Source organism: Typopeltis vanoorti, chromosome 12 (genome assembly GCF_054136105.1).
Source record: "Typopeltis vanoorti isolate ZY-2024b chromosome 12, IOZ_Tvanoo_1.0, whole genome shotgun sequence".
In the NCBI taxonomy this organism is placed as follows: domain Eukaryota; kingdom Metazoa; phylum Arthropoda; class Arachnida; order Uropygi; family Thelyphonidae; genus Typopeltis; species Typopeltis vanoorti.
Window position 1 is genome coordinate 132,877,375 of NC_143560.1, and position 18,363 is coordinate 132,895,737.

At 36.0% G+C, this 18,363-nt stretch overlaps 1 protein-coding gene across 2 annotated transcripts in view; it reads right to left on the minus strand.

Moving 5' to 3' along the window:
- SH3PX1 (sorting nexin 33-like protein SH3PX1) overlaps positions 1–18,363 on the minus strand; it is a 434,063-nt gene that overhangs the window by 230,346 nt on the left and 185,354 nt on the right. For both annotated transcript variants that reach the window (XM_090401212.1, XM_090401213.1), the window contains one exon: positions 14,074–14,188. In XM_090401212.1, coding sequence (XP_090257338.1) covers positions 14,074–14,188 — 115 coding nt within the window. The remainder of the gene's footprint in view (positions 1–14,073; positions 14,189–18,363) is intronic.

The following is an 18,363-nucleotide window of genomic DNA, read 5'->3' on the forward strand; positions in this document are numbered from 1 at the left end:
GAGAAGAGGCAAGGAATAAGAAAAGTTCATTGACTAAGTTATAGTTGATACTGTTGATAGTGATGTTTACTCCCTGGTGGGAAACACCAGAGTGTACAGAGGATTTGAAATTGGAAGCGATTACTATTTAGTCTTGAGCAGGATAAAATTAAACTTCATATTGAAAAGAATGACATCTAAGAAAGTTTTAAAGTGAATAACAGTTGAGCAGCTCTCAGATGTGAACTGTAGACTAAAATACACAAAGATTATTGAAGAAAAAATGAAAGAGTTTGAGAATCTCCAAACCTTGGAGATTCAGTGGCAAACCTTGAAGAAAACCCTGATTGATTCAGCCAGAGAGGCATGTGGTGAGGTTGTCTGCAAGGATAGAAAAATCAGAACTCCATGGTGGATACAAGAAGTTAAAGAAACAGTGAAGGAAAAGAAGAAAGCATATCAAAAGTTCCTGGGAAATAAGACAGATTGTGCTCTTAGAGAATACAGAGACAAATGTAAGAAAGCTAAACACTGTGTAAAACTAGTTAAACAAAAGTCATGGGAGGACTTTGGCAAGAACATAGAAAATAAATATCAAGAAGGTGGTAAGATATTCTGTAGGTTGTTGAAGAAGCTTAGAAATGGAGGAAAGAGTGCTATAAAAGGAGTTAGAGATGATAAAGGTGACATGAAAATGGGAGAAAAAGATATCCTTGAAGAATGGAGTAATTAGTTTGAAAAATTACTAAATGAAACAAGCAGTGATAGCACAGTGGCAAAAAACACTCAATGGGCATACAGTCAGGAATGCATATCCATACTTGAAGTAGAAAAAGCCATCAAAGACTTGAAATGTGGAAAGGCAGGAGTAGATAATATTCAACCAGAAATGTTGAAGTATGGTGGTATAAAAGTCTTACAGAGACTGCACTGCATAGTTCAGAAGGCCTGGACAGAGGGACGAATTCCAGATGCGAGAATTACAAAGGTATTTCTATACTGAGTGTTCCTGGCAAGATTTATGCAAATATACTTGAGAAATGGTTGAGAAGGATTGTGAAAGAGAAGCATGGTGAAGAACAATCTGGATTCAGGCCATATAGATACTGTCAGTATCAGATATTCACTTTACGACAAGTTGTTGAGAAATCATGGGAATATAACAAAGATCTGTGTTTATGTCAGTCGGCAATCAGCACATCTTCAACAGTTCCTGTGTCGATTTTGTGGTTATTTGATTTATTTTTACATATTTTGTGATATTTTGTGCAACATGGGACCTACATGCCCAATCAAAATACCTAGTGAAGAATCACAGAAAAAGAGGCAAGCAATTGATCTTGAAACAAAGTTGCAAGTTATAAAGTAACATAAAGTTGGTAAGCTGGTCAACGATCGCAAATGACTTCGGATGGTCTCATTCCACAGTGACAACCATTTTGAAAATTAAGGGTAAAATCGTAGAGGCTGTGAAAGGATATGTGTCCATTAAATCAACGATATCAAGTAAAAAACACTTTTTACTTAGAAAATCCTATCGGTGATATGGAAAAGCTACTTGCATCATGGATAGAAAATCTGAACCAGAAGCGCATACCCCTTAGCACTAGGACAATGACCTATAAGACACTAAGTCTCTTCAACATGTTGAAGGAGAAAGCAGGTCCAATTACAACTACGAATTCAACACTTCTTTCGGTTAGTTCATGAGATTCAATCAGCGTTATGAGCTGCATAATGTGAAAATGTATTGCGAATCTGCATCAGCCTTTGCAGATTCGCAATACACTTTCACATTATGCAGCTCATAATATGTCAAGGAGTTTGTGGAGAAACTGGATAAAATTATTACGGAGGAACATTATTTGCCACAGCAAAAATTTAATATGGATGAGACCTCCTTATTTTGGGGAAAAAAAATGCCCAAAAGGACATTCATCCACAAAAAGCAAAAATCTATGCCTGGTTTCAAAGCTTTTAAAGACTATTATGATTTTTTATGAATTTATCTTTGTAAATTGAGTGAAGAAATAATGGGCCTAGCAAACAATCTGAATCTCAAAGTCAATGATGACAACAGTTCAACTCATAGAAAGTGCCCATGAAGAGTTGACCAACGAAGAATTGGTCGAACTGGAGGAACAATGTGTTACAGAAGAGGAAGAACGAGAAAACAAAAGAGGGAAAAGAGAAACAAGAAGGGGTAGTTAAACAATTCACAGTGAAAGGTCTTGCAGAAATGTTCACTGCAATTAGCAATGTTCTCAAAATGGCTGAAGACATGGACCCCAATGTTGAATGCTACTTATTAGTAGAAAGGAAAGTACATGATGTGTTTGCTTGCTATAAACAAATTTATGATGCAAACAGGATGGGGAATAAGCAAAGAGCATTGGACATTTTCATCAAAAAAAACAACAACATCTTTTATAGTGGCAGTAACGCATAGGACATTAGAGTTTTATAAGGTTTAAACATTAAAACGACAGTACTTATTATGGTTAAGTCCCTAACCCCTATAACTCTGTTGATTTCATGTATTGAATAACATCCTGACAGATGGAACGGAACCCCGACGTAAGTCGAGGGATGACTGTATACAAATGGATAATATAAAGATAATTTAAATCTAATCATCATAGAAAGCATTCATAAGATTGCAAAATCTTCTTGAATGGCAGGCAGTCTCAAGTAGAGTAATGTGGGCAAATATGAGAATGGGGAACTGGACAATGAGACTTATTTGTGCCTATGGTCCCACAAAAGGTTCTACTAAGGTAGAAGTGGAGGAATTTTTTGTTGCTTTAGAAAAAGCAACTGACACAATGAAAAAGGAAAAGTTGGTGCTTGTTGGGGATCTAAATAGCAGAGTAAGAAATGATTGTGAGACATAAAAAATATATTGGGAAAATTTGGAGAAAAGAGCAAAGCTAATAATAATGGCAAATATCTGTTGGATTTCTGCTCAGGACATGGACTGGTTATTACTAACACCATGTTCCAACATAAAAATGTGCACAAATTCACATGGAGAGAAGAGGCAAGGAATAAGAAAAGTCTCATTGACTATGTTATTGTTGATAGTGAAGTTTTCTCCCTGGTGCAGGACACCAGAGTGTACAGAGGATTTGAAATTGGAAGCGATCACTATTTAGTCTTGAGTAGGATAAAATTGAATTTCATATTGAAAAGAATAACATGTAAAAAAGTTTTAAAGCAAATAAAAGTTGAGCAGCTCTCAGATGTGAACTGTAGAATAAAATACACAAAGATTATTGAAAAAAAAATGAAAGAGTTTGAGAACAGAAATCAAACCTTGGAGATTCAGTGGCAAACTCTGAAGAAAACATTGATTGATTGTGCCAGAGAGGCATGTGGTGAGGTTGTCTGCAAGGATAAAAAAATCAGAACTCCCTGGTGGACACAGGAAGTTAAAGAGGCAGTGAAGGAAAAGAAGAAAGCATATCAAAAGTTTCTGTCAAATAAGTCAGCATGTGCTCTTAGAGAATACAGAGACAAATGAAAGAATGCTAAACACTGTGTAAAACTAGCTAAACAAAAGTCATGGGAGGACTTTGGCAAGAATATAGAAAATAAATATCAAGAAGGTTGCAAAATATTCTGGAGGTTGTTGAAGAAGCTTAGGAATGGAGGAAAGAGTGCTGTAAAAGGAGTTAGAGATGATAAAGGTGACATGAAAACAGGAGAAAAAGATATCCTTGAAGTATGGAGTAATTACTTTGAAAAACTGCTAAATGAAACAAGCAGTGATGACAGCAGTAAAAAACACAGTGGTAAAAAACACTCAACAGGCATGCAGTCAGGAATACATATCCATACTTGAAGTAGAAAAAGCCATCAAGGGCTTGAAATGCGGAAAGGCAGCAGGAGTAGATGATATTCGACCAGAAATGCTGAAGTATGGTGGTATAAGAGTCTTACAGTGGCTGCACTGCATAGTTCAGAAAGCCTGGACAGAGGGACGAATTCCCGATGATTGGAGTAGAGCTCTCATAGTATCCATATATAAAAAGGGAAATAAAACTGAATGTGAGAATTACAGTGGTATTTCCCTACTGAGAGTTCCTGGTAAGATCTATGCAAGTATACTTGAGAAACGGTTGAGAAGAATTGTGGAAGAAAAGCTTGCTGAAGAACAAGCTGGATTCAGGCCAAATAGAGGCTGTCAGGATCAGATCTTCACTTTACGACAAATAGTCGAGAAAACATGGGAATATAACAGAGATCTGTATTTAAGTTTTGTCGATTTAGAAAAGGCATATGACAAGGTGCCAAGGGAGAAGCTATTCAATACGCTACAGTTATATGGTGTCAACAGGGCAATATATCAAGCAATACTTAGTCTTTATTTGAGTTGTAAGTCAGCAGTTAGAATTGAAGGAAGTTCGGGAAGATGGTTTAATGTTAAATCTGGTGTGAGACAAGGAGGTACATTATCCCCTCTGTTATTCATTATCTACATGGATCACATTATGAAGGAAAGTGGTATTAAACCTGATATCAAAATTGGAAATGTTAATGTCAGCTCTTTGCTTTATGCGGATGATGTTATACTTCTAAATAAATCCGCTACAAGTCTGCAAGATTCTCTGACTAAATTGAATAGCTGTTGTAATAGATATGGTATGAAGGTCAGCAATAAAAAGACAAAGACAATGAAAATAGGCAGAATCATTGAAAATGTCAACTGTGTTGTGAATGGAGAACCTGTGGAACAAGTGAAACATTTCAGTTACTTAGGCACGATTTTTACTGAAGATGGTAAATTAAATATAGAAATAGACAACAGAATCAGCAAAGCTGGTATGGTAGGAAGTCAATTGAATAAATTCATTTGGAATAAGAGAGAAATTAGTCGGAACACTATATTAGCTGTATACAAGACAGTGTTCAAACCAGTTTTAACTTATGGATCTGAGAGCTGGGTCAGAAGTAAAACACTTGACCAAAGACTAGAGACCGCAGATATGAGAGTCCCGAGAAAGATTAGAGGCATGAACAGATTGCATCAATGGCAATATCATATTAAAAACGAGGATATTAGGAAAGAACTTGACATTGTCAGCATCCAGGAATGTGTTAGCAGAGCTAATCTCAGGTGGTATGGTCACTTAAACAGAATGGGCGAAGAAAGATTAGCAAAACAAGTGTTCTCTGCCAGGTTGGCAGGAAAACGACCCAGAGGAAGATCAAGACATAGGTGGATTGATACGGTACAATGTGCCTTAGACGATAGAAATATAAGATCTGATAATGTTGGAGCCTTGACAAGTAACAGACTGATTTGGAGGAAAATTGTAGATAGGAAGTTAGTAATGATGTAATTTTTTTCATGTAGTACTATCATATCCTGTACATCCCTTTGAGGGTACATGCAGGAATTTGATGATGATGAAGATTGCAAAATGTAAAAAAGTTAAAAATAAAAACCTCTCAGAAAAAAGAAAACTAATTGGAGAAGGAAAAAGAAATACAACAGAATGTAGAGAAATAAACAAAACAATTTATCTTCTTTTAATATAATAAAATTATATTAAAAGAAGATAAAAAGAAAAGAGAACATAAAATGATACAAAAAACAATAGATAATAACAAAAATATGAAAGTACTATGAAACAATCTCACAGTAGGGGGAAAAAAACACTAATATCAGAAGATGAAAGTGGACAAGATATCAATAATAAAAAAAGACATATTAGAAAGGGCAGACAATATTTTCAGAATTACATAACACCACGAAGTACTGCTGAAAACACTATTACATGGAAGCCAGAAAACCTTCTAGAAATAACAAAATTTTTGAAAATGAACAAGAAATGAAAGATATGAAAAATCATAAAATGATAGGTAGAAGATGGAATTGCATTATATATGATGAAAGCAGCAGGAGAAACATTAATAGATATTTCCAATAATCTTGTGATTAGTGGATGAATCTCAGCTTAATGAACAAGCTGAATTCAAAAACGGGTTTAGCAAAATCAACCACCTGCATACGTTGAATTAGTTAAGAAAAAAATGCAAAGAATATGACTTATTGTACTTAAGTTTTATAGATTATAAAAGACTTTGATTCAGTTGAAAAACAAGCATTCCTAATAGCAAGAAACATGTAGTAATCCAAAATTATATGCAGCTAATAAACAAAATATATGAAAAAGCAACTGCTAATCATAAATAAATAAACACAGCAACTCATTCCAGATAAATATAGTAGGATGCCAAGGAGATACCATTTCATCCAAATTATTGAATGCAGTATTAGAATTTGCCCTGAGTGAACTAGATTGGAGTGACAAAGGTATTAATATTAATAGTAAAAATCTAAATCATTTACGATATGCTGATGATATTGTAGCAAGAAAAGAAAACTAGAAAAAGTGATGAATGAATTAAATGTAGTATCAAATAAAGTGGGATTATACATGAACTATGAAAACTAAAATAGTGATAAATATTGAAGGAAACCAAATAACAGATAATGTCTATAACAAAAGAAAGTAACAAGATAGAGCAAGTACAAGAATTTGTCTACCCTGGTAGAACCTTTACATCAGGAAAAAAGAAACATTTATGAAGAATAAAAAGGAGAATTCAGCTAGGCTGGATGGCAAACAAACAATTCCTGTGCAGTAACATAAAGCCATAAAATAGAGTCAAACTTTTTTGACCAATTTATCATCCCAATTATTACGTATGGATCATAGACATGGACAATAACTAAACAAATACTGGACAGAATGAGGAAAACTGAGCACAGAATGAAGAAAGAGAGAGAGAGAGAGAGAGAGAGAGAGAGAGAGAGAGGCACGATAAACATCAGAATACAAGACAAAATAAGGAATGAAGATATAAGAAAAGAAACAAAAGTGCTGGACATGGGAGAGGGGGGGACGTGATTTTAAAATTATAAGGAAGATGGGCAGAACATATGAACAGTGATAGATGGACAAAGACAGTCACCCAGTGACATCCATATGAAAGAAGACAAATGCTGGGTTGACCAGAGAGAGAGAGAAAATGGAAAGATAACGTAGTGGAGATGGCTGGAGGACGTTGGCATTAGGAAGTCCTAAACAGAGAAAAGATGGAAATAAATGGGGAGACCTATAACCAACAATGATTATAAAAAGGGCTAGAAGAAGAAGCAACATGCAAGTTTTGTCTAAATACTTCTTTAGCTTTTGCCACATTTCTCTACATTTTTGGTTCTGATTTTAAAACTCTTTCAGCCCCTCCCCCTCAACATAATACAGTAGAAAAGTGGTCAATCGACTTATAGGAAAATGCTGTCAAAATTCAGAAAATTTCATAATTCAATAAATTATATTAAGAGATCATAAAATATAATGTTAGGAAAAAGAGCCCATCATCGTCATCAAATCCTGACATGTACCCTCAAACAGGCGTACATATATGATAGTATTACATGAAAAATTTACATCATTACTAACTTCCTATCTACAATTTTCCTCAAATCAATCTGTTATGTCAAGACTCCAACATTATCAGATCTTATATTTCTATCTTCTAAGGCATTTTTACTGTATCAATCCATGTATATGTCGGTCATCCTCTGGGTCTTTTCCCTGCCAACCTGGCGGAGAACACTTATTTTGCTAATCTTTCCTCTCCCATTCTGTTTAAGTGACTGTACCACCTGAGATTAGTCCTGCTAACACATTCCTGGATACTAACAATGTTAAGTTCTTTCCTAATATCCTCATTTTTAACGTGATGTTCCCATTGATGCCATCTGTTCATGCCCCTAATCTTTTTCAGGACTCATATCTGTGGTCTCCAGTCTTTGGTCAAGAGTTTTATTTCTAAACCAGCTCACATATCCTTAAGTTAAAACTGGTTTGAACACTGTCTTATATACAGCTAACTTAGTGTTGTGACTAATTTCTCTCTTATTCCATATGAATTTATTCAATTGACTTCCTACCATACCAGCTTTGTTGATTCTGTTGTCTATTTCCATATATAATTTACCATCTTCACTAAAAATTGTGCTTAAGTAACTGAAATGTTTTACTTGTTCTATGGGTTCTCCATTCACAATGCAGTTGATATTTTCAATGTTTCTGCCTATTTTCATTGTCTTTGTCTTTTTATTGCTGACCTTCATACCATATCTATTACAACAGTTATTCAATTTAGTCAGGGAATCTTGCAGACTTGCAGCAGATTTATTTAGAAGTATAACAATATCTGCATAAAGTACAGAGCTGAGATTAACACTGCCAATTTTAATATCACATTTAGCACCACTTTCCTTCATAATGTGATCCATATAGATAATGAATAAAGAGGGGATAATGTACATCCTTGTCTGACACCAGATTCAATATCAAACCATCTTCCTCTACTTCCTCAATTCTAACTGCTGACTTACAACTCAAAAAAAAAAAAGACTAAGTATTGCTTGATATAATATCCCTTTGACACCATATAACTGTAGTACTTTGAATAGCTTTCCTCTTGGTACCTTGTAATATGCCTTTTGCAGATCTACAAAATTTAAATAAAGATCTTTGTTATCTTCCCATGATTTCTCAGCTATTTGTCATAAAGTGAAAATCTGATCCTGAGAGTCTCTATTTGGCCTGAATCCATCTCGTTCTTCTTCTCAACGCTTCCCTTCCACAATCCTTCTCAACTGTTTCTCAAGTATACTTGCATAAATCTAACCAGGAACACGCATTACTTCTATAATTCTTACATTCAATTTCATTTTGCTTTTTAGATATATAGGTACTATGAGAACTTTATTCCAATCATCTGGAATTTGTCCCTTTGTCCAGACCTCTTGAACAATGCAGTGCGGCCACTGTAAGATGTTTACATCTCCATACATGAACATTTCTGGTTGAATATCATCTACTCCAGCTACCTTTCCACATTTCAGGCTTTTGATGGCTTTTTCTACTTCAAATATGGATATATATTCCTGATTGCATGCCTACTGAGTGTTTTTTTACTACTGTGCTGTCACTGATTGCTTCATTTAGCACTTTTTTGAAGTAATTACTCCATACATCAAGGATATCTTTTTCCTCAGTTTCATTGTCACCTTTATCATCTCTAATTCCTTTTACAGCACTCTTTCCTCCATTTCTGAGCTTTTTCAACAACCCCCCAGAATATTTTTCCACCTTCTTGATATTTATTTTCTATGATTTTACCAAATCCATCAATGGGCCCGTAACCCGTTTGGGGAGGTGTTTAGGGGCAGCACAAAGAAATGGTTCTGCAAAAGGATGGAAATGGCAAAGACAACGGCACCAGACTATGGCTTTAGGCAACTGGAACATCTTCACTCTGACAGGGAAGGAGTTGGAACTGGTCGAGGAAGCCAAGCGCTACCGGCTAGTCTTGGTCAGGCTTTCTTCAACCAAGATGAGAGGCTCTGGAACTGTCGACCTAGATAAGGGGTGGAAGCTCTACTACTCTGGTGTGAGCCCGACAATGTCTGCTCAGGCGGGTGTGGGGATATTCACAAGCCCCCAGCTGTCAGATTGTGTTGCTGAGTGGATCCCACTTGGGGGGATGGGTATGTGTGTTAAGGCTTCAGATGAAAAACCATGATTTGACTGTGGTGCAAACCACAGTCAAATATGCACCTAATCTGGAGTCAGAATACTCTGCCTTCCTAGAGGAAGTGGATGCTGCTTTTGACAAGGTGGCAGACATGGAATCAGTCCTGCTAATGGGTGACTTCAATGCACATGTTGGAACAGATGACCAGACATGGAGGGGTGTGGTTGGGAGGAATGGCACCACTGACCTTAATGCGAATGGGTTGAAATTATTGGACTTCTGCTGTATTAACAGCTTGTCCGTAATGAATACCTTCTTCCAGCACCGAGAAGTCCATAAGTATACCTGGTACAGGGATACACTAGAACAAAGGTCTCTGATTGACTTCTTTATAGTCTCAGCAGACTTATTTTCCTCAGTGTTGGACATTCGTGTGAGAAGAGGGGCAGAACTGTCAACTGACCACCACCTTGTTGTGTGCACTCCATGGCTTCAGAAACCAGATGCTACCATCAATGCTGGTAAGCCTAAGCAGCTATGCTGCATGAAATGGGGGCATTGGAAAATGAGGCTATGAGGAAGAATTTTGCAGATGACATTTTCTCCAGGTTCAAAGAGATTCCCAAGCATACTGCAGATGTTGAGGAGGAGTGGAAGCTGTTCAGTACAGCTGTCACTGCCTCTGCATTCTCATGCTGTGGCAGAAAGCAGCTCGGCATGGCAACGGGCAGTGAGAAAAGGACACCTTGGTGGAACTAAGAAATCCAAAAAACTCTCCAGGCAAAAGAGGAGTCCTACCTAACATGGCTTAGAGTCAGGTCACCTGAGATGTGTTGGCGGTATACTGAGGCACGAAAAGCTGCTGCTGAGGCAGCAAAGACAGCAAAGCAGAAGGCTTGGGAATCCTTTGGAGAAAGATTAGACTCATCCTATGCAAATGCAAACAAAGTAAGAAGACCATCCGAGGAAATCATGCACAGCAAGGGCAATTAAGGCCTCTGATGGTGCACTTTTAACAACCGAGAAGGATATCCTCCACAGATGGAGAGAATACTTTGAGCGCCTTCTTAACCCGGGTGGTCCAGCAGTTGTGGACATCCAAGAGGTGCAGATCGGGGCAATGACTAGTGTCACAGTAGAAGAGGTCCATTTAGCAATACAATCACTAAAATTAGGCAAGGCTGCCGGCGATGATGAAATTCTGCCCGAAATGCTAAAAACCTTAAATCGAGACGGTGTTCTCTGGCTGACTCGAGTGTGTCAGGCTGTTTGGATATCTGGGCGAGGCACCAAAGCAATGGCAGACAGACATAATAATACCAGTCTTTAAGAAGGGAGACCAGAAGGATTGCAGTAACTATCGTGGCATCTCTCTGCTCAGCCTGCCTGGGAAAGTGTATGCTAAGTGCTTGGAAAGATGGCGCAGGAGCATAGTTGAGTCAAAGTTCCAGGAAGAACAATGTGGCTTTCATCCTGGTAGAAGCACAACTGACCAAATCTTCACTTTATGGCAAGTCTTTGAGAAAAATCTTGGGAATATGCCAAGAATGTCTACACATGTTTTGTGGACTTGGAGAAGGCATATGACCAGGTTCCTCAGGATAAGCTTTGGCAAGTAGTACAGGAGTATGGAGTAAATGGCCAACTATTAGCTGCCATCAAGTCCCTGTATGAATGCCCAGAGTTTTGTGTCAGGGTAAACAGCACAAAGTCTGAACCTTTCACAGTCTCCGTTGGCCTCCGCCAAGGGTGTGTTCTGTCACCCTTCCTTTTCATAATATTTATGGACTGGATTGATAGGCACAGCCGAGGCAGTGAGTGTGTCAGAATTGAAAGATGTAGCATTGGCTGCCTGCTTTTTGCAGATGACCTAGTTCTGCTTAGCTCTTCCACAGATGACCTCCAGCGGACCCTGGATAGGTTTGTAGCTGTTTGTGCAGATGCCAGAATGAAGATCAGTGTGGCCAAAACTGAAACATTTGTGGTCTCAAGACAACCATCCCAGTGCACTCTAAATGTAAGTGGAGTTCCAATGAGGAAGGTGGAGAAGTTTAAATACCTTGGGTCCATATTCACGAATGATGGAAAATGGGATAGAGCTAGATCCTCGAATTGGCTTAGCAAGCTCAATATTGTGGGAGCTTGGCCATTCGGTAGTATTGAAGCGGGAGTTAAGTCAGAAGGCAAAGCTGGCTGTCTTCAATACAGTTTATGTCCCCATCCTCACCTATGGTCATGAGAGTTGGGTAATGACCGAAAGAATGCGGACACGAATCCAAGCAGCTGAAATGATGTTCCTTCGAGGGGTTGCGTGGCTGATAAGACTCGACAGAGTCAGAAGCTCTGCAATTCGGGAAACCCTCAATACTCAACCACTGCTTCTCTGTGTTGAGAGATCACAGTTACGTTGGTACGGGCGCCTGGTCAGAATGCCACAAGAGAGGCTCCCTCAGCAGGCCCTCTTTGCCAAGCCAGAGGGTGGGAGGCCATGTGGAAGGAAGGACTCGCTGGATAGATTATATCCAAAACCTTGGGTGGACATGGGAATCCCACCAGAACACCTGAGCTTGGTGGCAGAGGATCATGACCATTGGAAGTTCCTCTTGCAGCTGTTGCACCCACAACCCAATTAGGAAAGGTGGGCCTTGAAGATGTATGTATGTATGTATGTATTTATCAAAGTCTTCCCATGACTTTTGTTCAGCTAGTTTTACACAGTGTTTAGCTTTCTTACATTTGTCTCTGTATTCCTAAGAGCGCTACCTCACTTATTTGCCACGAACTTTTGATAAGCTTTCTTCTTTTCCTTCACTGTCTCTAACTTCCAGTGTCCACCATGGAGTTCTGATTTCTCCATCCTTGCAGACATCCCCTCATCACACGCTTCTCTGGCTGAATCAATCAATGTTTTCTTCAGGACTGCCAATGAATCTCTGGTTTGGTTCCTCTTCTCAAACTTTTTCATTTTTTCTTCAATAATGTTTAATGTTTGCATATTTTAGTCTACAGTTCAGATCTGAGAGCTGCTTAACTTTCATTCACTTTAAATATTTCTTACAAGTTCTTCAATATGAAATTCAATTTTATCCTGCTCAAGACTAAACGGTGATTACTTCCAATTTCAAATCTTCTGTACACTCTAGTGTCATGCACCAGGAAGTATACATCATTATCAATGAGACTTTTCTTATTCCTAACCTTTTCTTTGAATGCGAATTGGAACATTGTGTTAGTAATAACCAGTTCATGTACTGAGCAGAAATCCAACAGGTATTTGCCATTATTATTAGCTTTACTCTTTTCTCCAAATTTTCCCCAAATATTTTTGTATAACTGACACTCATTTAATACTCTGCTATTTAGATCCCTAACAAGGACCAACTTTTCATTTTTTTATTGTGTCAGTTGCTTTCTCTAAAGCCTCAAAAAATTCCTCCAGTTCTACCTCAGTAGAACCTTCTGTGAAACCATAGGCACAAATAAGTCTCATTGTCCAGTTCCTCATTCTGATATCTGCCCATATTACTCTACTTGATATTGACTGCCATTCAAGAAGATTAGCCTCGTATTTAGTGTTGAATACTATGGCTACTCCTTCTTTTCCTTGATTGTCATTGCCCGAATGTAACATTTTGTATTTACTGCTCAGAAAGATCTCACCAGTTTTTGCATTTTTTGTTTCAATCACCCCTATTATGTCGATCTTATCCAATTATCAGCTAGCTCCGTTTCTTTGCCATTCAGGCTTTTTATGTTGATAGTACAGATCTTGAACTTTGGTGATGTTGAGTTGGGGTGGGTTTTATTATTTGTTTCAGTAGCTGACTTTTCACTGTTTGTCCTGGTTCCCTGGCGAAAACAACGGGGGCCTTGTTTAACCAGGCGACGCCCCAGCCAGCATGAAATTCTGTCATGCTGTACCATCATTTATATGTATGTTTTTTAATTAGTTTAATTTTCAGATTACTTTTCATATCTTTTATTTCTAAAAATAATCAGTAATCTGAGAATGCTATAACTGGAATCATAATGAACAAGCCTAGCTAAATCTTTATACTTATATATCCCTCTTATTTCTCCTTCTATTTGGCTTATGAATGCCTTCATGTGTAGATGGAAACCAATCAATGAAACAGTGATCTTTCAGTGACCCCTCACATCAAATTTTAATCCTGAAAAGAAAAGTGGAGAAGGAAAAAGCTCTTCCACTACATACATACACACACACTGTATGGATGAAAAATAATTATTATACAACTTAACTGAAGAATATCATATATCAACATCTTTTCCACTGAACAGAACAACTTGCTGGAATAAACTGCATCAATATCATTTGAAAATAACTTCTAAAACCGTTCCTGAACAAACAGCCAAAATCCTTCGTGATAGGAAGTTTTTAAACAATAATGAATCAAAATAATCACATAATTAAAAAATAAGTTTTCATATATGAAATATGAAAAGTTATTCAAATATTATCTATTATATTATCAAATATTATCTAGATAATATTTGCAATCTGTATACCTGAAATCTGTTTATCAGGAAGGGGGGGTATGGGAATCACAGCAAATTTTTCTTCCAAACGTTCGTGGAGCCAGTCGAAATGTTTATAACGTCGACTAACTGGAAGTTCGTTGAACTAAAAGGTTAAAAAGACAAGTATTTTAGCATGAAAAATAATGCCCAAAATTAGATAAATATAACATTTAAACTTTTAAACAGTGCACACATGAATTATATGGCGTATTCACAACTGATTTAGAAAAGTACATTATAGGACTTTTTCCATTTATTTCAAGCACTGTAAATTGACCTCAAAATAGCAATGGTCAGATTGGCCTATTAGATAGCATTATCCACTACTCTCCAACCTACAATCTGTGGGTTCCATGGGCAGATGTTTGCGAATGTCTTTAACATGGTAGATGAATTTAATTGTCCTGTGTGAGACCACTACTCCACTTTTTTTAGAGAAAAGTGGCACGATAGAGTCTGTTTGATTTCTGGATCTAATCCTCGGCCATGCACTTCTAATACTAATGCAGCATTAGTTGCAAACACCCTATGTGGGTGAGATTCACAAAAAATCCAATCTTACTATATATTTCTTGTAGGGATGCTGTAAATATGTAGACATCTTCCTATCTAACTCACTTTTATATATATATAGGAAATTTTATATTTGTTCCTTGTAAGCATAAAGCTCTCCCAAAAGCTGATAGACACTTTTTTTCAGGCATGTTAACAAGTAAACAGAAGCTATTAACATGGTGTTTATCCATCTACTTGCATGAAACAACCAAAGAAGAGATGGACTGATTTTAATAAAATTTAAAATTTGGGGGAAAAATTATGAAAACACACCCCAAAACCAATCCCTACAACTGGCAACCACATGGATGAAGATTACCAGTAAATACAACAGCTGTGGTAAGATGGCGCTTTGGGTCAACGTTTTCGCGGGTGATTGTAGAGCAGCATTTACAGAGTGCTGCACATGAGATAGTGTTAATATCACATTTTAATCTACAAAGTGCTTAATTTTAAAGTAATACAACTATTCAAATCCGGTAAGTACATAAACGTTTTAACTGCTTTACATATCACTTTTGACAAAACAATTTCCATAACATGCACATCACAAGTGCAGGCAATGCGTGTTATGAAAACAAAACTAATAAACATACTAACATAAATAATACGTAAAAATATTCAGAATTTTAAATTATGATTATTTTTACATAATGTTAGGAAACAAATCAGGTGTTGCAATCAAACTTCTACAAAGATTTCCCAACATTGTGATTTGGCATTGCGTAGCTCAGCAATAAAAAAACATTAAAGAAATAAATCATTTTGAAATATTTATGGAAAAATTATATGCTTTTTATCATCAATCACTAAAAAATCAACGAGAATGAAATACGATTGCAAAAGACCTTGGTATCAAAATTTTAAAGATTGACTGTGTGTTTGGACCACGATGGGTAGCTTGCAGTTTACAAACAGCTCTTGCTGTGTGGAGAAATTACCCAGCTTCATGCAAGCATTTTGCATCGAACGATAAATATATGGGCTTTTTAAACCGACTTCTCAATTTGGAATTTTTAAAAGCTCTAGCATTAATGATTGATATCCTACAGGAAATATCAAATCTGTCAGAAGCTCTACAAAGTTGCAATATAAGTATTTTTATTTTTATTTTTTTCTCAACGATGCGAGCCCTTTGTTAAAATTTCTATAGCTCACTACTGGAAATAACCCAATAACAGGATGTATTCGAGCAGCGGGAGAATCAATAACAATGGAATTTTATTAAGAGACTTCTGCATATTTAACAATCTAAAAATCAGAAATACTTTCTTCAGGCGTAAAAATATTCATAAGTATACATGGGAAGCAAGAGGAACAAAATCAGTAAAGACTACAAATTTACAAGAGAATGAATAGCATAATTAAAAGAAATTTTGGAAAACAAATGCCTAAAGAAACTCAATAGATTACATTATTATTAAACAACAAAACTAAATAAGAATATCATGGATATAAGGGTTTTTAGAGGGAGCGAAATTGATAGTGATCAATTTCGCTCCCTTTCAACTTTTTTCTCCTTTCAACTAATATTCACATGTTAGTTGAAAGCAGATTTGAATTCATAAAAAGAACTACATACTTCAAAAGAAAAAAAGATAACGAACCAACTTCTAATAAACAATTTAAAATTCACCTCCTAGAGCAGGAAAGTATTAGAAAAACTTATATAAAAGCAGAATAAGAGAAAAATAAAACTAACCACAGACAATATTGAAACTGACTGGAAAAATATAAAGGAAACTATACTAAAAGTAGCAGAATAAAGTTTAGGATACAAATCAAGGAAAAACAAAAAATGGCTCAGAACTTGGAACGATGACTTAATGGAATTAATCGAAAGGAAAAAACAGGCTTTTAAAATCTATCTGCAAAATAAAAACACTGTCGACTATATACAATATAGCAAATTACGGCCTGAAGTCAGAGAGCTTCCCAGAAGTATACGCAAAGAAGATTGGAGTAAATATGTTAAATCATTAGAGCAGGATATCACTGGACCACAAAAAATAGGTTTTAAAATTTTCAGGCAACTACAAACAGCAGAAAATGACCAATTAAGAAATAATCTAATTTCCAAAGAGGATTGGATAGAACACTATATAATATTGTGGAATGAAAAACAAGAAATACAAAACAATGACAAAATTGAAGATGCCAATATACAGGAAAGTACAGAAGAAATAGCAATGGAAGAATTAGAAAAATAATTAAAATAATCAAGAAATAGAAAAAGTCCAGGCCTGGATGTATACATTTATTGTTAAATGTATACATCCAGGATGTATACATTTATTATTAAATATGTATACAATATTTAAAGAGCTCAATGATATACATTGAGCTCTTTAAATACATAGACAATAGCTTAAAAGAAAACCTTAAACTCTTCTTATTGTAATAAATATTCGCAAAAAAGGAAGGACAAATGTGGAAATTACAGAGGAATTACTCTCTTAATAACAGCATCTAAACTATATGCAAACATCTTAAAGAACAGGCTAATTAAACATACAGAAAATTATTAGAAGAACAGTGTAGTTTTAGAAGAAGGAAAGGATGCACACATGCCTCTTTCACAATGCAACAGATCATAGAAAAATGAAAAGAATTTAACCTGCCCACTTTTCTTCTATTTATTACTATGAAAAGGCATATGATAACTTGAACAGAAATCTACTCTGGAAAATATTACAAGATGATAAAATACCTCCTAAATTAATTAAAGCAATAAAAAGTCTATACAGAAAAACAAAAATTTGCAGATGGAACCTTATCAGAACCTATAACTATAAAAAAAGGAGTAAGACAAGGTTGCAGCTTATCCTTAATCCTATTCAACATTTATATACACAGAATCCTAAAAGAATGGAAAACAACTGTCCAAAATGGAATTAAATTAACCAATAATAAACAGCTAAATACACTACTTTATGCAGATGATCAAGCACTAATTTCAAACTCGGAAGATAAATTTCAAATTGCAACTTATCATCTGAATGAAATAGCAAAAAAAATATAAAGTGAAAATACCTGAAACAAACACAAAAGCTATGGCAATGTGTGGAAACACCATTCAAAATGTTAAAATTATGCTAAACAATAAAATAATAGAACAAGTTACAGATTTCAAATACTTAAGAAATATAATCTCGCAATACAATACTGATTCACACTTGGAAGCAAGATTACAAATTTACAATAGAATGAATGGCATAATTAAAAGACATTTTGGAAAACAAATCATTAAAAAAACTCAATTAAGATTACATAATATGACCTCTAAACGATCTCTCAAATTTGAAAGTGAAACCCGGATTCTAAAACAAAGAAACAGACAAAGACTGGAAGCAGCACAGATGAAGTTTCTAAGACCTCTCCTGGGACACACTAGATTAGATAAAAAGAAAAACACAGAAATAAGAGAACAATTAGATACAAAGAACATCATACAAGAAATAGAAGTATATCAGCAAAATTGGCTAGACCACACAGAAAGGATGAATAACAATAGGATTCCCAAACTAGCATATAAATATAAACCTAAAGGAAGAAGAAACCATTGACGTCCAAGACTAAGATCTAAAGACCAACTTCATCTGCAGAGCAGGAACAGGACACAAAAAACCTATACCTGAATTGCTCAGATGATGACGAAAAGTCTTACAGTGGCTGCATTGCATAGTTCAAAAGGCCTGAACAGAGGGACAAATTCCGGATGAT